The following is a 26,297-nucleotide window of genomic DNA, read 5'->3' as shown; positions in this document are numbered from 1 at the left end:
CACGGAAAACTGAAATATTATACATGTTTGAACAGGATGCATTTTAATTTGGTGAAAAAATATACAATATAATATGTATATGGTATATCATATAATATGTTGACAGATAAAGTGTACTGAGACTAACAGTTAAAACGATTTATTGATTATTACACATAGAATTATAGTTTTATTATATCAAATTAAGATCTAAAATTAGTAATTATTCTTTAAAAATTAAAAAAGCGTTGTAGAATAGATAAAAAAAAAGTATTAATATATTATATATCGCTTGAAAATGATTTAAAATAATTATAGCTTACTGTAATAGTGTAATGGTATGGTATAATTATTCGATATAATAACATATAGGAGGCACCTATTATAAACCATTTAATTATTTATGTATCCTAATATTATTTTTACCTTCGACATAGGTACCCAGGATCAAAATTAAGTCAGCCCTTTTTGTCATATGAAAATACATTAATATATATATTATTATGTACTTCTATTGGACGATTTTCCAAGCTATACAATTAAGTAATACACTTAATTCGTTTAATATGCTATTTTTCTTTACAGTTAGTCCCATTAAAAAATTAAAAATTAAAAATCAAAATTATTTTTCATTCCTTAGTAAATTGATCTTTTTATTTAAATTAAATTAAATTAAAACAAAAATTATATTCTAAAACCGAAAAGAGTTATGTTCTTTAAACACCCGAAAAAATAATCAAACCTATGAATTCCAATCAGAAAAATATAAACATGTTTAGGTACTGCAGTAATAAAAAACAGTTATCAAATATTTGTACTATATTTTCACTAAATTCGATTTAATTTAAAAATAACTAAAATAATATAGTACAAATCTGTACAATTATTAATAAGTTGGTATAAGGTCATTTATTTTTTTTTACTATTGGGCGTATTCTTGGATTATTTATAACATTAATACATTATATTGTGTAAATGGAATTTTTTTGAATTTTTAATTCCATTGGCGTGTGTTTAAAGTAAAGCAACAAAGAAAAACGTTTGTCCTTTAAAGTATAACCAGTATGTATATAATAATATAATATTATGTAGCTCTACACACACAAACGATACAATCTAATCTATTTAATAACAAACATAAATCTCATTAATTAAATTATTATAATTATTACGGAAATTAAAAATTCTTATATCATATTTCATGTTCAAATTTACATTCACTTATTTAATTACAAATTACAATGTTATCAAGAATTATAAAGGTATGTAAACTTATTATTTTTAACACTCTTTGGTTACCTATAATAAACGCCGACAAAAAAAAAACTATTACCAACAAAATATTATTGAAAAAAATAATAAAATTTGCACAAAAAAAAAACGATTCGTTAAATAAATGATACATAAATTGTAAACATCTCCGAATAATATTATTATCTACTACATTTAGCTAGACCGAATGAGTACCTACTTTATAAATTATGATGATGTAAGATATTATAGTGATATGATAAAGAAATATACAAAAGTCATTCTGCGGCCTGCGCTTGTGTGTTATGGTTTCAATATGTTATGTTCACATACCTACTAATTTGTTATATGCAATTAAAAATAAAAATAATAATGATACAAACTGCGGTAGTCTATGAGGTATATTAATTTTTAGATCATTGTGAAATTTAATTAATGGTTTTCGACTTATAATAGGTATCATTATATAAAAAATACCTAGCTGCCGTCCTTTTTTGTATATTCATAGAATTTTGTGTCAGTCAATATTTCAACATTTACACTGGAATTTTTCTTTTCTTCAAGAGGTTTCAAGATGAGATTTATTTATAAATATAATTTAATTAAGGATATTGTTTTTTTTTTAATTTGGTCATAGATTATATTATAAGTATATATTATTATCAATTAATAAACATGTTATAATTGATCATTAGTTAAGTGGAGATATAGCTTCATCGATGCTTCGAAGTAAAAATGACGTATTAATAATATTAATTTAGTACCTACTCTATAATATAGGTTACAATATTTATTAGGAAATAGTATAGGTATCTATATAATAATATTAATATATTTCGTACCTACACACGACAAAACCATTCTTACTGCGATTGATTTACTAATATACAATATTGTTTGTTTATTATATAATATTTCGTTATTGTTACTTGATAATTTTAAGACGACGAAATATATTGCAATATAATAAGTTGGCTGTTATTACATACATTATAGTTACTTTACAATATTTAACTACTTTAAAAATTTAAGTAGATTTAAAACTTTAGAGTGATACAATTTTTGTTTTTCGCATAAATTGGCAGTAGTTTAAGAAATATTAAAATATTTACCAACGTAATCACATGGTTATATTAATAAATTAAAAATTAACAACAATTTGTAGTTATATCGAAAAAAAAATCATCATTTATTTATGTAAAATGACGTTAATGTAGAAGAAACTCTTCTATAAATAAAATAATTTATGCCAAAAAGTTCATTACGCTGATCAGTTATACACGTATTAATAAATATTATATTTTTAAGATAATTTAGATAATTTACTGTTGAACCATTATGTATTTTTCGAGAGGTAGGTACATGGGCATTATTACTTTATTAGTTAGCCTATAATATGGTAATAATATCTGACATAAAAATTATGATTTCTACTGAGCGTTTACATTTAAAATTATCATAGTGAATTTTAAAGTGTCTTCATGCTCGTGACTTTTATAGTTTTATAACACGATATTATATTCGCACAACAGCGTGTGACAAATCCAGCTAAATGGACGTTGAATATATTTTACTACTTATCTGAATCTTTCGTCATTGATTTAATAATATTATAAAAAATATATATACATTCCTGGAAATATGCAATTACTACAACAGTAATGGAATGAAACCGGTTTAATATTTCATTGATCAGTTACAGTAGTTGAAGGAATATGCTATATGTTCGAGATAGGATCTAGGTTATCACTCAGTATTTCTGTCTTATATAACAGTACCTCCTGCATAAAATACTTTTATCTGCTAATAAATTGTTTATAAATCATAATAGACATGCGTACTTAAATGTTTAAAAGATTTTCAAGGATTTGTGTAATATTTAAACGTTGGACACAAGTACAGATTGACTTTTGACATAACTTGTATTATATAGATAAATATATAACGGTAAAATTGTGAATATGAAGTAATTAGTCTATATAGATATATACTTGTTATTGAATCATAATAATCATTTCGACGAGAAAAATTAAATTAATTTTAAGTTTTAATTGTTTTACATGCAACTACTACTATTATATTAGTATGGCTTATAAATGAATTCAAAATTATCAGGTAGAAAGTTTTTTCAAAAATAATGACATTGCGTGGTTGATAGGGTGGTTCATTTATTTATTATATTTTACCGTTGTAAATCAATAAATTTGCACAGATTTTCGATCCTCGAATAATTTTAAAACTATTTTTATTATATTATCGTCATACGTTAGAATAAAATGATCGTGTATAATCTCGCATACGCGTAAAATATTAAAAAATATTCGGTTCAGTAGTCGTTGAAATGTACAACCAATGATGGAAGACGGGGTTCCGGAGAGTAAAAATATTACTTAATCGAGTAAATTTATCCTCCAGACTAAAAAATAAGAAAAAAAACCAAACGAATCAATTTAGCAAAAAAAAAAAAGTAATATCTATGCGATCCATGACTTGTGCGTAGAGCCGTAGAACAATGGGTTTTCTTCATTGTTCGGCGGACCATGCGTGTGTCTGGTGTGTGTGGAGAAGAATAGATCGTCGGCGAGACGGTGCGGTGGAGCGTCGGTGATCGGTTCGAGAAACAAAACATGGCGAATTCTAATCGGACGTCATATTATATTAAACACGATATTGTTATGATTTCGGTTTGTAGTCCATGCACCGGTGACCAGGAGAGCAAAATTCAATAAACTATCAGCAGCGAGAAAAATATCAATACGCGCGAAAGGCTGTCTAATAATATATGTAAAAATGGCATTGTCTCTAGAAAGCGTGTCTTCGCTGTGGGACACACGATGATTTGGTCCGGCGATGTTTGACTTTGTATAGGAATATAGGATATACCTTTTTTTTGACATCCATTCATCCCGAAGCAGACGCGGAGCGACGTCCAACCTCCGCAGTGTGATGTGATGATTGATGTTCATTTGATACGACAAATGACCAGGCAGATTTTGTCGAGATTAAACAACAATAACAGTACGAAAACGTTTGTTATTTTCGGATGGCACATATACGTATAACGACTGTTTGAATCCTGTGTAATACTACTAAGGAGTTTAAAAACTAAGCGAAAATCCGTTTTTTATGCGATGTCGTTCTATACAATGTGTAATACATCAGAATACATTGTACTATTTAAGTTGAGGGATGCAAAACAAAACAAAATAAATATTTACATGCTTTTAAAGGTTTTTAACACTTAATAACAATTACATTTAATATTTTTATTGTGGTATACCTATTAATACAAAAATATATAATATTATTATATAAAAAAAGACATATGTTATAAATAGGACAGAAATAAAATGTATCTTCTATAAATGAAGATAACTATAAAAAGTGGAACTTTATATTAACTATTCATAAATGTAATGTTATTCATATGATTACAAATTATGATCTATCATACAAGAAAGTAAAAATGTATTAATTGTTAACACAATACCAATAAGGTTATAATTAAATTTCCAAACTAAAGTATCGTGTATTAGGTACAATATGTTTGATATTGAATAGAAAAATTTCGTATTTTAAAATCATATTATTTTACTTATTATTTTTTTAAATATTTAGCTATAGACTCACGCTAATGAATTCGCATAATAATCATGCTTTATTTGGACGAAGAAATCCTTCGTTTCTTTTTAATCGTTTTTAAAATAAACAAACATTTAAATTTTAAATTGATCTGGTATACGGATTTCGTTTCATATTATACGTATTTTATACAATCATTTGCTGTGAGATGAAAAACTTTAAACTTAGAGAAAAGAAGGAAATGACAAAAATCTTAAAAAAAAGTCATAAACAATGTCCGTAATATTATTTATAGGTTTGATTTATTTACACTAAAATCAAATAATCACGAGAAGGAAAATAAAAATAGACAATTAATTTATATATATATATGGAAGTAAATTTAACTTTTACACTGTAGAAAATAGTACCTAGACTAAGATATTATTATAGCGTGTGGTGTAATAATTAGTAAGTCGTAATAAACTGCGTGTACGAGAAATAGTCGAAAAGAAAAAGTAGTAATTTCGCAGACGTAATAAGAATTTGAATTATTTAAAATTACTCGATCGACAGCAATGTCGTGTCTATTGCTGAAAAATAATAATCAACGAGTCATTTTGGAAAGGATTTTGTGCATTTTAAGCGTCTTACGCGTGTATAATATACTCGTATTATGGTGAGTATAGACCGTAATGTGCTACTCGACGACGGATAATTTTATGACTGTTCATATATGACGTGTGTGTGCGCGTGTGTGTGTCTGTTTGATTTGATAGGTAAAAGTCATTATTTCGTGTTGCACACTTTGATCCGGCGCGGGGCTCAGACTAGGCAGATATAATATTATAATTTCTGTGTACACGATAAACGTGGACAACTTATTGGAGCGTGTAAAGACTGGTGTCCATTGTACGCCGCGGCATAGGTAAAAAATGTGCAGTGGAAAAAAAAATTGAATTTTCCACACCATTACTATTATTATTATTATTATCAGCATTACTAGCTATTATTATTGTTGTTATTTATGTTATTATTATTATTATTATTATTCATGAATCATGGATCCGCATGATACACATTGCTATCGTCGGTAACTGGCTGGCGATTATTTCGAAATGGTCCGGTAGTTTGTGACACACCGAGCAGTGCGCGTTCTAAAAACGCGTTTGTGACACTTATATTAATGAAAATATAAATATTACGAAAAATAATGACAATAATGAGAAAATAAAAGTAGATTGATGTCGTGTACAGCACAGCGCTTGTGCAGTTATTATACCTCTTAAGTACGTTTGTTTAATGTTTGTACGCAACTTTACAGTGGTAGCTGTAAATAGTGTAAATATAGGAGACCGCGTCCGTTTCGATATTTTACCCGGTAATTTATAATACCTACCGGCTACCATAGTCCAAGCAAAATCATATTATTACGGCGCTCGTGAGAACGAAAATGCCATTGTTACCGCGTTATAATATTATTATTATTACATTTTCCTATGTCACAATACGAATCTCTCGAAATATATATCAAACACATAATATGAGGCCAATTCGAAAACGAATTCGATTTCTTTCGTAAGTCGTATCGTATTCTACCGTACCCGCTACCCATATATATGTATAATATATTGTATGATAATATTATTCTCGGTGGATATTGTTTCAATATACAGTATCTACGTGCGTCTACGAAATCAACCCGAATGTCCCGAGGCGTGTTTTAAAAATTGTTTTTTTTTTCTGGACGATTCCTACCCGTTCACCGTTAGTTCTCATCGCGTGCTAACGCGCCAACAACATATATAATCCGATTCAAACTATAATTATTATATTATACCTGAGCTGGTTACACACGTTCTCTTGGATTCGTATCATATGCCTACCACGGTTTGTATGACTATGAAAATATTACGTTAACGTTACTTAAGACCACATATTTCAAGAAGCCTGCGTGCAGCGTATACATTTAGTTAAATTAGTATACAATATATAACGACACGAGAAATCAAAGTATTCGTCATTAACGTTTTACCAGGAGAATACAATTCAGATCTGAAAACCATAATATAATTGTATTGGCCTTCGGGCGTGTATTTCTTATGAGTTTATAACCTACCGATAGTTAGTTTATAAATCTGTGTAAACAACGAAAATGTTAAACAGTTTGGTATCCAATATTTTTTCTCCTCGAAAAACAATCTGTACAGTTAGGCAACAGACATCTATTGCAGTAGACGAGGGTGTTCCGCTGAGTTTGTAGCGTTATTGTTGAATGACGTATAATTACAGAGAAACATTAATTACGAACTACAAAAGGGATGAAAGGGGACGAACCTCGCACACAATGCCGGAGGCTGTATGTATCGTTGTTGTTGTAGTCGATTTTTTTCTTTTCTTAAGAATCCCGAAAACCGGCAGAATCGAGAATCATTTTCAAAGAAAAGAAATCAAGACAAAACTTATCACAGCACACACGATTATTTGCCTGCCCGCCCTTATCCTGACAAATGTTTGTTGCCATTTTGAAGGGTGGAAAAATATACCGTTTACCTTTTTCGTCGAAGTCTGCAGACGATATCCAACTGACGGTGGTTTGATGATATTATAACAGGTGTGATTTGCGTATAAAAAAAACAAAAACAAAAAATAAATAAATAAAAACAAAACGAAACGAAAAATTCACAAACTACAAACGTTTACTCGGGATATCAAAATCGAAAAAACCGTTTTTCGGTAAACAAAACGCGAAGTAAAAAAATAAAAATATTTTAAATTATAAATATCGGTGTTCGTCGACGAGTGGACGCGCGCGACGCGATCTTCCAAGAACAAGACTGTCGGTAGGTAACCAGTCCGACGTGGATGGACGAGATCGCGCAAACCTGTTTGTACACGCCCCACCTGACCGGCGGGAACACGCGGCAGACGGGAATAGTACGAGGTACCTATAAGAAAAAAAAATTAGGTAGGCAAGCAGGTATCTTGGGCTACTTTTTTTTCCCGCACCGCCGCCGCTGCCGTCGCAGCGGTCTTTCAACGGAGAATCACTTATAAAACTTATCATATGTTATTATTATGGTGTGCCCACCCGTTCGGTATTCGTGTTTGACGGTGATCATGACGACGATAATAATCATATAATAATAATACTTAATATTGTTAAGGATAAGTCGGCCCCGGCGGTATGTAATAATAATAATAATATTAATAATATGATGGGATCTGACATTCCGGCGCCAAAATACCGAAACACAAAAAGCCCGGAGAAATGAGACGAAGGACGATCGATTTTTCCGAACTGAAAAAATAATAATAAACACTAGTCCATGTTCTTTTTTATAATAGTTATTTAATATTCTATTTTTAAATAAATGTTGTTTGCTCTCGATGGCATACATTTGCGATATCTTCAACTACGACAGACAAACGGTACAGGAAAATTAGAAGAAAATTTAACTATAATTATAATTATATTAATTATTATTATTGTTATTGTTATTATTATTATTATTATTATTATTGTAACGCTTCGGTGTTTTCAGCGTCTGCACGTTTCCTGGTTAAAATCCAAACTTTCATTGGTTCCGGTTTTCCTTTCATTGGCACCAGTCCCCTGTATGTGAACTCGAACTGCGGGTCCCAGTTGTTGCTTTGATTCAGCACACTGTAGGAAATAAAAGCACAATAATTATTATTACAATACGATTTTGTAATATGTTTACGTTAATATAATTGGATTGATTACACGTCGACGCATCATTATCTATGTTTATAATTTAAGTTTTTTTTAAAAGATTTTACTCCAAAGAAAATATTGTGAGTTTTTGGTTTTTCTATTTATTTATTATCGTAAATAGAACAACAACAACAACAAAAAACTATTGTCACGAAACGACGTCGTCTTTTTTGTTACCTACTCGAACTTAATACCGCCACGCTGGACACGGTGCATGCACGTCTTGTATTGATCGTGAAACTGTTTATATACATCGATCACATATACCTATAGTCTTGGGGTACTCTATTCTTTCTTTATTTATTTTAGTCGACTAAAAGAATGTTCTAAAAACAAACCGTCTGAATAAGGTAAAAGTTTACCTGTACAGTATACGAATATTTTCGTATTGTTTATTGCTTTATTTAATGTGTATAGCTTAACGAAGCTGAAAAATTGATTATCGTTTTATCACAGTGTCGGTTGATACGAAAACAAAACGGTAGCTTAAGGCATATGGAAATAGCGAAATAATACAGTGAAACTAACTACATTATTTTTTCCTACTCATATTTTTTTTATCTTTCATTCATATATGCACTCAAAGTCTTCGCTGTTGTCATCCGTGAGTCACGAGAGATTTAAGTATTTCCGTTCGAAGCTTTCTCTTCGATTTTTCAACTTCGAAATAACAAAACCTATTTAGTTTGTGGACCGGCGCACTTAAATTATTACGCTAAAGTCATAAATAATTATAATTATCGAAGAAAATACTCAATTTTTATGTTCGCCGTGTATTATTCTAAACATAGAGAAAAACAGTTTAGCTCGACACGTATGTTACCCGCGCCTATGTATACATAACATTACATAGAAATATATAGGTAATTTAGTCATTAAATTACCTATAATACTACTCATTTTTCTACATATTTAATTTTATAGAAACTGGTTCAATCAAAATGTGGTTCTATGATTAATTTCTCGTAGACAAAAGTATAGGTTTGTACGCGATGATAATGTATATAACAATATATCAAAGCATTAAACACGACAGTGTTCGAGAACGGACCTACAGTGATTTCACTAGATATTTTTCGTCTTCAAAATATGAAATTATTGTCTAAGTATGGTATTATAATATTATATGGATACCCGCCTATTATAACACAAGGATTGTACAAGAAGTAATTTATGTTTTTTTAATCATAATAGGCCTACTCGTTGTATTACCGTTTTTTTTTTACAAAATAATTTAATGTTTTTTTTTGTTTTTACAAAACGTTCGTCGCTTAGCGATACAAAAAATCGTAATGTTGATTACGTCTGAACATTTTCGAGGATTGGAGGCTGCCACATACACCGTCCGTCGACGTCGTCATCTTCATCAAAACGTTAAACCGTTGTCTCGGTAGGTATACCAACACACACACACACACACACACACACACACACACACACACACACGACAATATTACTTACTATATACGTAGGTAATCCGAACGAACGACAAACCGTACGTGGAAACACCGATCGTTTTACTCGCGTAGGCGCGTCGGTACGACCGACGTATCGGGTGGCGCCGGTCACCGCGTTGTAGCTGGTAGTTGGAGACCGGAAACGTGTTTGTCGCACACACGCACACATTCCCTACACGACGACTCGGTGACGTGTTTTCGGAACGTTTCTGGTTCCTAGTCGCGATGACCGGCCGCCGCCGATAAGTACCCACTACGTATACTAATACCGGCTCGGAGTGACGGTCAAGGGTACGCGTTCAATAATACCTATATGTATTACGTATTATAAATCGTCGTACACCTATCGTGGATACGATGTTTTTATAGGCTTAACCCACTGCGTTTAAAACATAATGTACTGCACACCGACCGTATCGATTAAGTCCGACTTTGATGATTATGTGTAGCGTACAGGGTGACCCAACACCACGCATATAATATAGCATGCGTAATATTTGCATTGTTGTTGAGAAAATGATTTTTTTTTTTGAAAACTGAATTGCGATCGAAACACGAAAGAGTATAGTTTCTTTAGGATTTTTAAGCCACAGTGTTCCCCTATTTTTAAGACCTGTTGTCGCCTTCATTCATAAAGCTAGTTAAACGCTCGTTCGAATTTCTCGACGCACCGACGTTCAAAATATACCGTTTATCGTAAAAATAGGGTGGCTATCATTTTTGAAAAAGAGAAACGGCACGAGAATCTAACAACTATTTTTAAAAATTCCAAAAATCAGAGTTTTAACAAACTCGTCCGGACAAAGGAAATAGGGGTGAGCACTGAACGTGGTCGATGAATCACCCTGTGCATAAAAATAATATGAAACTACGATATTATGGCTTCTGAGGGCGGCGGTAAATCGACAATCGTAAGTCGTCGTCGTCGTCGTCTGTCGTTCAGTCGATCGGTCGGTTGGCAGATCGGTGAGCTTGTCCGGTAAGTCGGTCGGTCGGTCGTTAGTTATCTGTCGTACACGTGACGACCGCGTTTCAGGAATGACCATGCAGGCGGTGTTGGACGAATTTTACGCGCAGATTGTGGCCAAACTGGAACGCGACGAGCTGATACCGGCCTACAAGCGGTCGATGCACCGCGAGTACCTGGCCACCGTGGTGGACGGGCTGTGCGGACCGTGGTGCGGCCGGGACAGACGTCGAGCGTGCGAGGCCGCGGTGACCGGGGCCGTGGCCTATCACGGCCGCGTGGTCCGGGACAACGGGTCCGTGTGTCCGCTCGGCAAAAACCACGACATGCTGTACGTGATGGCCCGCTTCGCCATGGACGCGGACGCCGGTCCCGAACCCGTAGCCGCCCTGCTGACCGCCATTTACACGTAATTTATGTTGCACTATACTTTAATTTTTGTATACGCGATTGTTACGATAATTCGATTAGAGCTAATACGAGATTACGCGAGTCGCATTAAAAATAATTAATGTGTAATTCGTGTTGGGGGTGGGATGGGGAGGTTAACGTGAGCTTAGCGATAATAATAATAATTGAAATGTAATAAAATAATATAAAATACGATTTAATTAATGCCGAATTCAAAGGGACTAAACACTATAAATATCATAATTTTTTAAAACGGTCTATAATATAATATGATAGGTATACATCTATCTGCACGAGTCCCATTTGGTCTCTCTACCGGTGAATGTAGTTCGATTACTGGAAAGTAATACGATTATTATGGAAGACGGCTGAGAACGAAATTCTGATAGCTTTTGAATTCTCAGAGTTATTATTAAATCCTTTTTACACCGTTTAGAGACGTCTTTTGTTATGATATATCATATATAGTATGTTATCATGTCCATTTTTTCTTATTTCTCAAACGACTTGCTTCAGAGTCCGAATAAATATTTATACAAACGTGATAATCGTTCACGTGTATAATTCCTATAAGTGATCGATGTCTGATATATTATATTAGACACGGTGTGTAAAAAAAAACAAAAGCGTTTAAAATAATAAAAATAAAGTACGTTTAAATAATTGTATTGTGCACGTGCGTGTTTATCGACTATTTTACGCTATTGGACGTTTTGGTCGACAGAGGTGGCGGGTATATTATTATGCGGTACTAGAGATATTTAATACTATTATTACGTGAGATATTTTGGCCGCCATCCAGTCAATCCGGATTAAGAACCCAGTGGACCCCGGAGCGTACACGAATTTGTGTCCTGCGCTCTGGACGACTACAATTTAAACGACCATAACCTTTGTGTAAACGACCGACTTTTTTAATTGTATATTTCCTATAGATAATAATATTAAAATGAAAACCATTATATTCTATACATATAATCACAAACACGACATAAAAATTACATCTATATGTCGATTAATTAATAATCAATCATTCGTGATACGAATTACGCGAGTCCTGCACAGTTTCCCTCCCTATTAACGAAGCTTGCAGATTTAGTGATCATTAAAAGTTACGCAGTAGATACACAAACTTTAGCGATCATCAGCGTAAAATGCATGAAAAGAAGTCGTTTCGTGGTCCCCACTTTCCATTTCTTTACCGAAACCGATGAAATCAAAAATGCTAATTATTCCCATTATCAATAATAAATGTATTCAAATTCTGATTTTTGGAACTTTTAAGTATACTCCAGGGCCATATTTTCAATTATTTCGATTTTTTATGCTATATAAGAGTTTTCCGTGACGATACCAAACTTATTTTTACAAATAAGAACCAAACTTTTTTACTGTAAATTATAATTAAGTAGATGTTTTTTTTTTTAATGTTAATGAATCTAAATCAAAATTCGAATTAATAGTTTTTATCAGATATTAATAGGGCTGGTAAGGTATGTACCGAAAAAAACCATAAACCATGCTTTTTATACGCTAAAAAACCCATTAAATAGTTTGTTGTATGCACTTAATTATTTTTATTTTAAATAAGATTTGAACCCAAAAATATGCTCGATTAATTAAAAAATAATTTTGCACGACTGCATAATTTCAAGACTTTTATGTGGACTTTTAATCTGAAAAAATAATTATTCTTATTTTACTTTTGTCACCAGTCGTGCGTAATCTCGATTTTTAAGTCGTACGGATCAGTTTAAAAAAATGCGATTAATAATATTCGATTAGGGAAAAACTTTGTTATTACCTACATTATAAAGTTATTTTTCAAAAGTAAAATCTTAACATAAAATTCAAAAACCGGATTTTATAGCATTGAATGAACTAAAAACACTAATAAGATGTTATAAAAAATGAAAAAAATAAAAACTTTTTAATCCAATTAAAAAATACATGAAACACTGAGGTTAGCTTTAGCTACACTTAGGTACACACAATGAGAGAAAAAAATGGGCGTGAGCATAATTGACGAATCATCCTGTATATTTTGGCGCCACAAACTATATGGTATGCGGAAATTCTTCGCCAGCTATATATTATACTCCATCACTACTCCAGTAGTCCAGTGGTTACTTCAACGAAAACGATGGGCTACGAACGTTCCGCATAATTCTCAAAATCGGAAGCGACTAATACAATCAAATCCGATCGAAATTTCAGTCTCATAAAATACCTATATCTTGTTATTGGCCTGACGAATCGCTCGATTTGTCCCACTTCGACTTTAGCGTAACGTATAGCGGACTAGACGCGCCGGCGCCGATGCAGCGGAATACGATTCCGATTAAATCCGTGAAAGAATAATACCATCGATAGCTATGTAGAAAAATTATTATTATTATCATCGGGCAAATAGAAATCTCATCGTTAAGAGGAAGTTTGTGCATAAAAATGTCTAGTATAAACTCTCTACTGTTCTACCGAACGCGTTTACGTGCTTTTATGTGATTAACATAATACCGTTTGAAATCTATAATTGAAATATATAAATCATGCAAACACCTAGAAAATGTCCGTTTCTCTTTTTTCCTCTTCTTCAAACCAAATAATTTTAGAACATTGTCATTGTTTATTTTTCGTTACAAATTCTTTAGACATCGATATTCAATAATAATAATAATAAACATATTATTATTGTCATCAATTTCTTTTGTCGTCTCTATAAAATTATGTTATATACGGTACATTTCATTTGTTAATACTTGGGTATTTTGTTAAATGTTTTTTCGTCAGATTAAAAATCCCAGACATATTCAAATTATTCATATTATACGAAATATAATCGTAAGAAATATTCTGCAATTTTCGAATAAATTCAATTTTTCGAGGTCTAAAGGGGTTATTGGTAAAACTATATTATATATATTTCATTGCAAAGTCCGATTGAATTAGAATCTGGAAGTAGCTTATATATTATTCAAAGGTTTTTATTTAAGCAAGAAATAATTTTGATAATTATTCCAATACTCTGTGGTATAAATATAATATAATAGGTAATATCAATGAAAACAAAGCGATATTATCACAACAACAACTGAATCATATTTCGTTTATTAGTCTAATTTGATCATAACACCTGATTCGAATTAATAACAATTTTAGGAAAACACAATAATATATGAAATATAAAAATTATTACTTAATAATGTGTGAAATTAAAATGTAAAATTAATAAATCCATTAATTATTATTATAATTGTATTTTTATATTAGTTGAGATATATATATATAAATGCAATAAAATTACATCAGAAATAGTTTTTAATCGACCTACATAAATCTTTCATTAAACAATTTAATGTTTGAAGTAATTAGTTATCAGTATTGGTTTGGTAATTAGTTTTGATTTTAAGTTAACTATAGGCTGCTTGTCTCACTCATTGTAAAATAATAAAATTATCATCTATCACAACCAAAAAATAATGAACAATACATTGTAATTATTTTTTAATTTTATTTTCATCAAGGAACTTTTTATAACTTTACTGTGGGAACAAAATGTGAACCTAAAATTAAAAATTATTGTATTTAATAAAAGTACCTAGTTATAAATATATAAAGAGCTACTTGGTAATTGAATAATTATGAATAAAAAAAAAGAAATACTTTCTTCGTGCTCATTATTACAAAACGAACAATCGTATCCGTGTATATTCATTGTATTCTAAGAACGAAATGAATCGTCCACAAAAATGAAAAGTAAACAAATAAAATAAAATATTTTATTATTATTTATTTATGTTCTTGAAATATAAACTGCATTTTAGTTGGATTAGACATCACGTAGAAAGTTTTTAAAATCACTAAAATAACTAAATCACTACTTATGTAATACTGTTAAAAACCTTTACGACATAGTCACGTATCATACGTATTACGTATGTATGACGTATATATGTATATAAATACATTTTTACAGAATAATTTGTTTAAGGTCATTTCTTAATAATATCATATTAACAATAATATGTTTTAATTAAGAAAATACGTTTTTAAAATCGTAAGCTATTTGTTTATAATGTCCATGTTTCGATACACACAACGCACAAGTATAATTACTAAGATTTGCTTTGTTGTAATTAACGCAATTTAACTTAATAATATAATATGTATGTCACTGTAGAAAAAATGATATTTATTTACATTCTAAATAATATGTTCTCCGTCCGTGTATAGATGGAATGTATTAAGTATTTAAGTTCGTTAAATATTATATTTTACAAAACGCACTCGAGCATTATAAATTAAATAAATTATAATATATGCGTAAATAGGTAGGTTTGTATCGCGAAAATTGAAATGACTGTAAATGGTAGATTATGCAAATAATACTCATTTGTCGTTTCAAGAATAGTTATGCATTTAACGTTTTATATTTTAATTTAGCTTTGGAAGAAAAAAAATTAACATAATATATAGTTTTTACTTTTAAGTAAACAAACGTCTTATTACTATTCCGTTTGTGTAGGTATAACAATACATTCCCGGCAAAAAAATATTAAGATTTTTAGATTTAGTGATAATCGTAAATTGTAAATGGAACACATGGCTACAGTATATAGTACACTTTAATATTTATAACCTGTATTACAGTATATAGTACACTTTAATATTTATAACCTGTATTACAGTGTTAAAATATTATGTAGTATAATGTTTGTCATTTTCAATTCAATATTTGATTTGAAACTTATTTCGAGTATTTAAGTCAGTAACGAGGATGATAAGTAGAATGTTAAGGATTTCAGGATCACGAAAAAAAATGTATGTACCTACATGATATTCTGTTAGAATAGCATAAGGTAGCAATACACTGTGAAAACCATGACGAATATTAAATGCTATTGTGTAATGGATTGCTCGTTTCAGAATGTTTTGTTGTCGGGATAGGTGTTTGCACTACAGTTAATTTTTTTTTAATCGTATTTCTAATTCGGATTCGATGAGATATTAAAAAAATACAATTCGTTACGTCATGTTTTAGAATTAGGGTATACCACTACGCACATTTGATTTTTTTATTCCGCAAGGTCAAGCTAAACTGAAACGTGGGAAAAAGACTAATGTACTTAAAATACTAAGTATACATTTTAATTTACTCGAAAGCTGGACAATTATACATTTAAAATGAAAAATAAATTATGACATTATACAATAAATACCTACGCTATCGCATTTATACAATTATTGTTTATTAGTATTTCGGTTTGAACGTAATATTTTGCATGATATAGCCGATGTTAGTTATACGAAATAAAATATTAACACCGCATTATACAATGTATTTTTAGATTTTAGAAATAACTTAACTATAAATACATATTATTAAATTGTGGTTATTAAAAATTATACAAATTAAACCTGTAGTTCTTAATAAACTTGTATCTATTTCGAAAATATAATCCGTATAAATTAGTAAGCGTTTAATTAAAAACTAAAATTGTTGTTTATTTAGTTTAAACAATGTATTAAAACTATTTGATAGTATGTTATAATATAAATTGTTACATTATGATTATATGTTTAAATATAATTAATTATTTAATGATATGAGATCATAAGAATTTATAAATAACGTTTATAATTTATTTAGTGTATAACAAAATATTAAACGAAGATTTTATTGAGTACGATTTTACATTTTTATCAAAGATTTTTCGATTGATTTTTCTTTGCCTATCAAAAATGTTTAAGGAAATTAACATTAATATACTAAGACATAATTCATATTGTTGAAACTTTCCCAGACAACCTAAATGGTTTACTTTATTTGAAAATAATTTGATTTTTCATAAGAAATTCATCTCGTTAAAGTGTAAAATTATGTTTTTTAATAGTTAATACCTATTACACATTATGGCCATTATGCATTGTTTATTATTTAAGTTTTGAACAGTTTTAAATTTTAATAAATTATACTTGTATTCATCTCACGTGTGGTAAGGGATTGCTAAATTATCGCATTAAACCTTCATGTGGCGGCAGTTGTAAAATTAAAGTACTTTAGTCTTTAAGTTTGTTTTAAACTTGTAGTTCGTTTAAATTTCATTGTTTTCATTAAAAAAACAAATGCAAAACATATTTAAATATTCTGAATGTTGTTTAAGTAACCATAATTTATTAATTTATTTGTATAATATCATGTTCATTGATAATATGCGTTTTGAATAATACAATAATTTTTAAACTATTAAATACAAATTTAACAAAAAAAAAGTGTTAAAAAGAAAAAAAGTATGACGTTATAGTGTGTACGTTAATAAACATTGTGTTTATATTATTATTATTTCCCAGTCACGATATTTTGTTTGTTTACACATTACAGTCCTAACCTTGAGCCAAAGAAATCAAATTTAAAATTTGCTCCGATATATTTGATATCTCTTTCAACACGTAAAAAATAATTAGTTTGCAATATTTGTATTCATATGATCATATGGCACAAATGCCACCAATTAATATCCGGAGTTATTGTTATTCTATTGTAGCACAAGGACAGTGCAGCTTATGTGAGGTCCTCCCTAATGCCTCGGGAAGTCAAGCCTATAATACGGTCTGATCTGAGAATGGTACGTTTTGATTACAAGTTTGTTGACTTTACTTGGCCTAGTTGGGAAAAATATTCATTGGCATTCTATAAGTGGTATTAGCGAAATCATCATTCATACACAGATAAAGTATTTGTATTTATTTATTATTATTATATTATCATATTAAATTTCAACTCACGTATAATATATATATGCCATCACTAAATAGAAATGATGGGCATTATTGCCAAACGTTTCTTTTTTACGAAAGTTTGACGGGAGCCGTCGGAATTCGTAGTCAAAGATGAGTTATTTTTTTTAATACATTTTGATCTGTATGAGACTTATTCTATGTACTTATTAATTTCGAGTATGAAGTATGATTTTTCTTATATGTGTGTATCATAGTATGTATCTACTGTATATCAATGTCAACAAAACACGTGTGGGTATGTGTAAAAAATATAATTTATAAGAAATTATTTATACTCAAATGTCAGTTAATTACAAATTTTTATTTCAACACTTTTAAATACCTAAACAAAATATAATATTACGTTAAACAGGGTTTTAAAACTGTGTCGCATAACATATAGCTGAAAAGTAGAAGAGTGATAGTTGACACATGTCCAAAACGAACACCTTAACGAAACGTCAGAAGACCGCTGATGTCTATAACTCTGTGTACATGGTCCGGAAGTGCATTTAGAATATGACCTACAATTTCTTGAAACTATTAATGCTAGTATTTCTGGTCTTACTTTCGTTCCCATTCAGTTAAAAAATTAACGTCATGTAGATGAATGTTTTATTTAAATTGCGTAGAAGTCAAATATAGGTCAATTTTAATTTCAATGTACAAGCGCCTTATTCATCCGAGTTTATTGGTTACCGGTTATTATTGCCTACTGGTTATTAATATAAAAACTACAAAATGTTTCTATGTATATATATATATACATAATTGTACGTATAAAATCATAACAAAATAATTTATCGAGTATTAATGTTACACAGTATTGATAGTCATGGTAGTTGTTAAAATAATGTTTAACAAATGTACCTATATAAACTCTGATCAATAATAAAAAAATATTTTAAGAAAAAAAATGACTAATAGTTATAAACAGTTAGCGTTTGTGGTATTTTGTGTTTTTAACAGCAATATTTAGACTCTTAAATGTAATTATGTGTAGTACCTATTGTATGATTTGAATGCATTTTATAAAATCATTATTATTATAAGCACAAGTTATAGGTTTGGTATGTTTGAAATACAATTCATACTCGTGTTTAGAGGCTTATCCAAAGTATTAAGAACATTCATACACTTATACGCAGGTAAAATGATTTTTTTAAATGTGAACACACTTAACGAACTATATCCTTGAATTTATGATAAAATTCAACTTAGCTATTCATCCTGCGTTAAAACTAATGAAGTATACATATTATTAGATATATTCAAGAAAGCGAAATCCTTGAAAACGATAATCATCGAAAAATTATATAGGTATTATATTCCATAATATTATATCCCATAGTTAGGTACTGCAATTTAGAACAGTTCTAAACAGTATTATAGTTACTGTATCTAGGATTTGAACAAATGTATACAATCACAATGGTTAGTTTAGATTACATTAAAATTATGAAAACCACATAACGTATACGAGTCAGGACGGCTTTGTTTGATATTCAATTATTATTGTACTTGACATTGTTAAATTTCAATTACAAAATATTCGTTAAGTAAAAATAATTTGATATTATTTGTTGTCGAACAAATCTAAATTTAAACGATTTATTTGGTTCTTGTTAAAAAAATATTTATGTATACCTACGTATAATACGTATAATACGTATATTAGGTATATAAAATGCCTAATGAGTATTAACATATAAAAATAAGAACAATATTATAGAGTAATTTAATATTCTAATTATTATATTTGACTAGTTATGAGCTAGATTTTTTTGTTTATATATTAAACAAACCTCACAATATAGCATAATATATATTTATTATACTAATTTAGGTATTAAACTTTAATTTTTTAATTTTGTACTTTACAATAGATACAAATTAATATATGAATAGATATTATATTATAATATATAATAATACAATATGAATAGATTTATTTGAATTTAAGTAAAAATGAATAACAATGATAAGTTTATAAATAGCTTGGCTTTTGCATTCCATTTTAGTATTGTTAAATTGTTTATGTTGTTTAATGAAAAAAAAAGTATAAATGTAATTTTAAAGTGTACTTTAAATTTTTTTATGGATGTGTTAAAAAACAACTTCATTAGTTACGGATTCTAAAGATTTCTTATTGGTTAGTTAACTTTTATGTACTTATTCATATATTGAATCTTATTTTTTTTATGCATTTAATGATTTTATAATAACTGGATTCGTGTACTACATATTCCATTAGTACAATTTAGTAAAGTATTTTACATATATTATATATTTATTTCATTATAAGTTATAATAGTGCAATATATTAATGTTTTAAATAGCAAAATGCTAATGTATATTGTATAATGTATTGTTATGTCTTTGAATATTTCCGTATTATAAGTATTTTTTTTTAATAAGAACCATAACTTTAAAAATATTAACTTCAAAAAACTATACATTGTTGTATAAACGTTGTATAAAAAGTGGAAAACTTAATAAATTTAAGGCTAACGCTAAAATCCAGAAAAATATAATATTTATATATATTTATTTGTTATAGGTATTACGTTAAAAAAAAATACCTTTTATCTACGGCTGACTGTGTTTAAACAAAAACCTTCTCGTGAAGTTTGATTTGAATCAGTTATTCGGTCATTGTTCTTCCTATTTACTATATATCATTATACCAACGAACTACTGAACGGTAAAATACTTAGAATTTGAGCTATTGCATTTCACTTTTTAATATTTACTATTCGTTTTATTTACTGGTCTACAGCTTATTTTCTATTCATTTTTAATTTTATTATACTGAATTTAACGATTTAGCAAAACGACTATAATAATTTAAATCTGTTAATTCATCTTAAGTTTCTTTTTTTTATGATAATATAATCAGAGATTGTTGAAATAATCTTGTAAATAATTCAATAACTTGTAAATAATATTGTAAATTTGTAACATTTATCGGAGAATATTTTAATCAATTAATTTTAATCCAATGGATAAAAACGTAGTGACTGAAGAGAGTTCGTTGTGATTATATACTAGACTTTCGTATTTGATCTATAGTAATAATATACTAAAAAATTATTCAAACAACGTAGTTACTTATCGTACACGCACACCCGCAAAATAGGCGAATAGTAATAAAAATATAAAGCGATTTTTGTGGTTTGGTTCCGAATCGCTTATAGAATAACGATTGCAGTATAGATGGGTACTTGGCAAGTACTGACTACTCGCGGAAACAAGCGCGATATAATATAATGAGTAATGACGATATTATAAATGCATAATTAGTTATAATAACCTAGTAGAAACTGATCATTTTCGATTGGCACCGCCGCGCGCCAATTGAGTTAAATTTAGAATCAGGTCCTGAGTTCTGACAACCGGACGATCACCTATTGACCCACTGGCCCAACACCCGTTACGACTTATATCATAACATTATACGAATATGATAATATTACTATTATTATTGTGGTATACGTGTATTATGTATTATGACCAGGCTGTGCGTAAAGCCGTAAAAATGCATAGAATGTGAAATAAGGTTGGGTTCACAACGACGTGTTAACCCTTTCTCTCCAACCCGAAAAACAACTTATGTACTCACGATTTTTTTACGTAAAAACTTACGTATTACCACTTTGCCGGTTTACCCTAACACAATAATATAAATGCAGATGTGTTAATGTTAAACATAATCCATGACTAGTTGGTACATAATATATAGTGTACTGTATAGATTTTCACGGTAATCCGCTACAACTCAAGTCCCGCAGTTATCCGACCCTAATAATTATTATTCGCACTATTATAATGCCTAATACAATATATTAATAATTATTCCGATAAACCTACCATATTATTATTTAATATTTACAGGTGGTTTATAGTAAATTTTACGACGTATAGAAAAAAAAAAGCATAGAATAAATAAAAGTTTTCCGTATAATATATTAGCCTTCACCGCGGTTCTCTATCACTATTCAAAAACTAAGAAATGATTTACCCTTTTGATTAAATATGGATATTATAGGGCTAATACCTTTTTTATTGGGTTAAAAATAAATAAAAATAAAAAAAATAGAAAAGAATTTTTTAAATATTGACGACCAAAATATAAAGAAAATATTTTGTATAAAATAACAATTTAATAAGTAAAAAATAAAGTAAAGATTAAAGTAATTTAATTTTTTTGTTATTTAAAAAAAACGATACCACTATAAGAACGCCGTATTTACAAACATTGATACTTAAAAAATATAACTATCACGATATGACTATTATTAATAGAATAAACAAGTTAAACGACTGTTTTGACTTTAAAATTAGTATTTACGTGATGTTAAAAATTGGGTTTTTAAATTTCTACATAGAAGACTACCAATACTGTAGTTGTCACGAAGCACAAGTCTTGTATTGAGACAAAGTTCAATGTACTTCTAACAATATTATCTCCAATGTTTACGACGTGTGCAACTTTTTATGTTGTTATTATGCAGAAATATGCAATTGATATGTTTTTTACTTGAAATATGTAAAAATAAAAACACAGAGATAAACGTTGAAATCAGAATATGCTAATAAGATATTGTATAATATATAAGGATAATCAACACGTTATGAAATTTATGGGTTTTTAAATGGAGACGGTCTAATAGTTAATTAATATACACGAAAATATGCATTTCCATTTAAATCGTAACCGCACGTGTAGGTTACACGAATATCATTATATTATGCGTTGTTTAACAGGATCGTCACGACGAGAAACCACATTATTGTTATTATCGTCGCGTGTCGTTGCAGGTGCGAGAAAACGTTGGAAAAGCTTTTCGAGGGCGCCGTGGTGGGCAGCAAAGTGGCGCGCATGATCAGCGGCCGGTGGACGGACTTCGGAGCGACCGTCGCGGACAATCAGACAGCGTTGGACTTTTATCTGGACCGGGCGACGCGCGCGCGACTCCTGCTCGATGGCCGCCGGATGCAGGACGTCCGGATGCGGTCGTACCGGGCGGCACCCGTGGTGGTGGCCGCGGTCACGGGAGACCTGGCCGCCTTGGCCATGCTGTTGCGATACGGCCCTGATGAGAGGTCGGTACGTGCGGCCATCGCGTACTTGCGCCGTTCGGCCGACCACGACCGCGGCCCACCGTTCCCCAATCGCGACCAGTCGTGTTTGGAACTGCTGCTCAGAGCCGTCGTCTGCGAGGGCGGCGGGCGCGGCAGCGTCAGTGGTGACGAGGACGGCAGTGTCGACGGTTTCGGCAGTGTCAACGGTTTCGGCAACGGCGACGAGTCCGGATGTAGCGACCGCGGCGTAAATGTCGTTCCGGCACTGCTGCACCTATCCAGATGCGCAGTGCGCAAGGCGTTACACCGAAACTTCAGTCTACCGCACGGCATACCGCAGTTACCCTTGCCCAGGTCATTGGTATCGTATTTAGATCTCGAGTGTTGATCCATAGCGTTTCTACTCACACCTACACGCCAGTCCGGTCGTTCCACCGCAAAAATCGACGTACGCGATTTATTTTTATCTTCGTCGAATACGTTCGCAGCTTGTTATTATAGTCGTTTTAATAAAATAGTGATACAGATCGTGATATCATTTTTTCTCTTTTATATTTTTTCTTACCGAGGCTTTACACCAGAATTAATCCGGATCCGTGACACTACTAAAAACCCTTATAGAAAATCAAACAACGTCCGATTTAACCCAAATGATTATTTGACACCAACAATCGAAATAATACATTCCCAAAAACCGAATGATTTTTCATATCACAAATTTGATGTAATTAATTTTATTCAAAATGTTTCTCTCTTGTGGTATAAAATATTTATGTCATATATTTGATCATACTTTTAATAGTTATTTAATTTTTTTTCTGAACTATAAGACGCCCGTGTTAACCCTAAATATCACGATTAATAACCCCAAAAAGTTTCTTTAAATTCCTTATCCTGATGTTTGAACCCTTAATATATTCAGCACCCTTCACTCAAATAAATGATTAGGATGCAAAGCTTTGCTTCTTAATTTTCCAATAGTTTCACGAGGTTTTCCGCAGTAATCTGAATGCTATTGTAGTATTGATATTGACTATCGTTTGTTAATTAGGTTATAGTATTAACACCGCGACCACCTTGGTAACTAAGATTGTAACACCGCGACTGTGGTTGGAGACGCTCCACTGGCATATTATTATTATACACAGACACTGCACGCTTAAAAAAAAAAATAGTTATTGATATACAGACATTTATTAGTCTTGTTGTTTTCATTAATTAAAATGTTGATTTATTTTTCGAAGTGTGCGGCTCCTATTGGACTCCTATGAATTTAAACAGCGCAGTAATAAATTACCAAAAAGAGTGAAGCAGGTAATAAACTATGGTGACTTTAAAACACGGTTTAAAATAAATAAATAATTGTTTTACCCCTACAGTCAATATTGAAACATTTAATTGTATTACGCTCGTCGCTGTTAATACTTTCTATAATTATTTAATAAACCACGGAGATGAATAATGTAAATGAATTGAGGTGTCTTGTGAATTGCTTTGTACGATGTATAATATACTAATGTAAAATATATTGTGTATTATAATCGTTTGTATTGTACAAAGCTTTAGTTTCACGATCAAATACATTTTTCATTACGTAATTTTGAAAATGATTGTGTTATCGACGTGTTATTTTTTATTTATATTCTTATCAAGAATATATTTCGACATTAATTATTAACATAATTTTATAATGGAAAATATGATAAGTAGGTACATTTTGAGAAATTATTTATTATGTGTGATATTCAGGGTAATGTTAGTCATTAGTTATTTATTGGCATAAAGATTGATTTTATTAATTGTTATAATATATAAATCATATTATTTACCTATATATATATATACCTAATAAATCTGATGATAAAAATGTAAACATTATAACCTACTAAGATATGTGTATCGTGTATGAATGTATATGTAAATTACGAAAAATTTGGATTTTTTTTTTCAATAAATAATTTGATTTGTCATAACTATAATGTTTATGGAATTGTTTGATGGAATAAACATTTATTTTCTAATCATATTATTTTAATGTACCTAATTGATCTATAAAATATTGGGTACGTATAAAATTACATTAATTTAACCGTTTAACATTTAACATAATTGGTTTGTTTTTTCCAGTCAATATAAAAAATTAGATGCATAAAAATATAAAATGTGAAAGTTTTACTACAGAAATTTGAATAATATTATCAACGGTTGTCAATAGGTGCATTACGTTAATGTAACGTTCTTAGGAAACTGGAGATGAACCATTTTTATTCTTGTTTTCACTTTACATATTCATAATTTTACCTACATTTATGTAAACATTAATTTTGAAAAATTTATATAAACTTTATGCAATCATTAGCTGGCCCGAGAATCGTCGATAGAACATTTATTATATTACATGGATAATATTTCATTATAGTATGTTACTATATTATAATCGTAATATTGTATAAATTAAATTGTAGTAGAAAAGTTGTTAAAAATCTAATAAACAAAATTATTATAATCACACGTGCAGCAGTAATGATACTTGCATTTATTTAGGTACACGTATTTAGTAAAGATTTGTTATCAGATTTTTTTTTATATAAATATAAAATATAAAACAAATATTAGATACTAAAATATATCTGTTCTATTATGAAAATCATTTTATAGAACAAAAGTACTAAATTCAATAATAATATAGTAATTTTGAAATGTCTTTACTGTTTTCTTTAAAAGTAAATTTTATTTTATTTTCTCGGGAGTAAGACTGGCTGTTTGAAATTATATTATACAATCCACAGAAGATTAAAATTATTTGAATGTATTAAACTGAATATTAGCTGTTGCCCTTTAAAATATTTGTAATTCAGTTCATTATTAGATTATCATTAATGTGAAATTGGACAGTAGTTCGTTAATATTTTCCCGGTTGGTGCTCATTAGTACAGCTTACTAGTTACTACAGTAATAGTTTAACGAGGTGTAACGTTCCTTTAAAAAAGCATCATCACCGGATCCTTATAGTGTAATCAATGAAAATTTAAAAGCTTAATACGATGGTGTAAGCGCAGCTATTAAA

At 29.9% G+C, this 26,297-nt stretch overlaps 3 protein-coding genes across 3 annotated transcripts in view; 1 reads left to right on the top strand and 2 right to left on the bottom strand.

Annotated features, from left to right (window-relative positions):
* Positions 1 to 7,835, bottom strand: part of LOC132930132 (uncharacterized) — a 32,498-nt gene extending 24,663 nt beyond the window's left edge. The window contains exon 1 of the mRNA XM_060995819.1: positions 7,345 to 7,835. The gene's annotated coding sequence lies outside the window, so the exon portion shown is untranslated. The remainder of the gene's footprint in view (positions 1 to 7,344) is intronic.
* Positions 7,836 to 8,121: 286 nt separating this feature from the next.
* LOC132930126 (guanylate cyclase soluble subunit beta-1) overlaps positions 8,122 to 26,297 on the bottom strand; it is a 32,163-nt gene continuing 13,987 nt past the window's right edge. Inside the window, exon 14 of the mRNA XM_060995810.1 lies at positions 8,122 to 8,458. Within this exon, the coding sequence (XP_060851793.1) occupies positions 8,311 to 8,458 (148 nt within the window). The 3' untranslated portion in view covers positions 8,122 to 8,310. The remainder of the gene's footprint in view (positions 8,459 to 26,297) is intronic.
* LOC132930133 (uncharacterized) lies at positions 10,915 to 25,000 on the top strand. The gene is made up of 2 exons (XM_060995820.1): positions 10,915 to 11,363; positions 22,967 to 25,000. Exons 1-2 carry the CDS (start codon positions 11,026 to 11,028, stop codon positions 23,616 to 23,618), a joined length of 990 nt encoding a protein of 329 aa, XP_060851803.1. The 5' UTR covers positions 10,915 to 11,025; the 3' UTR covers positions 23,619 to 25,000.

The sequence above is a fragment of the Rhopalosiphum padi genome, chromosome 4 (genome assembly GCF_020882245.1).
Source record: "Rhopalosiphum padi isolate XX-2018 chromosome 4, ASM2088224v1, whole genome shotgun sequence".
NCBI lineage: Eukaryota > Metazoa > Arthropoda > Insecta > Hemiptera > Aphididae > Rhopalosiphum > Rhopalosiphum padi.
Note: the sequence above shows the minus strand (reverse complement) of the source record. Positions and strands in the feature narration are given on the sequence as shown.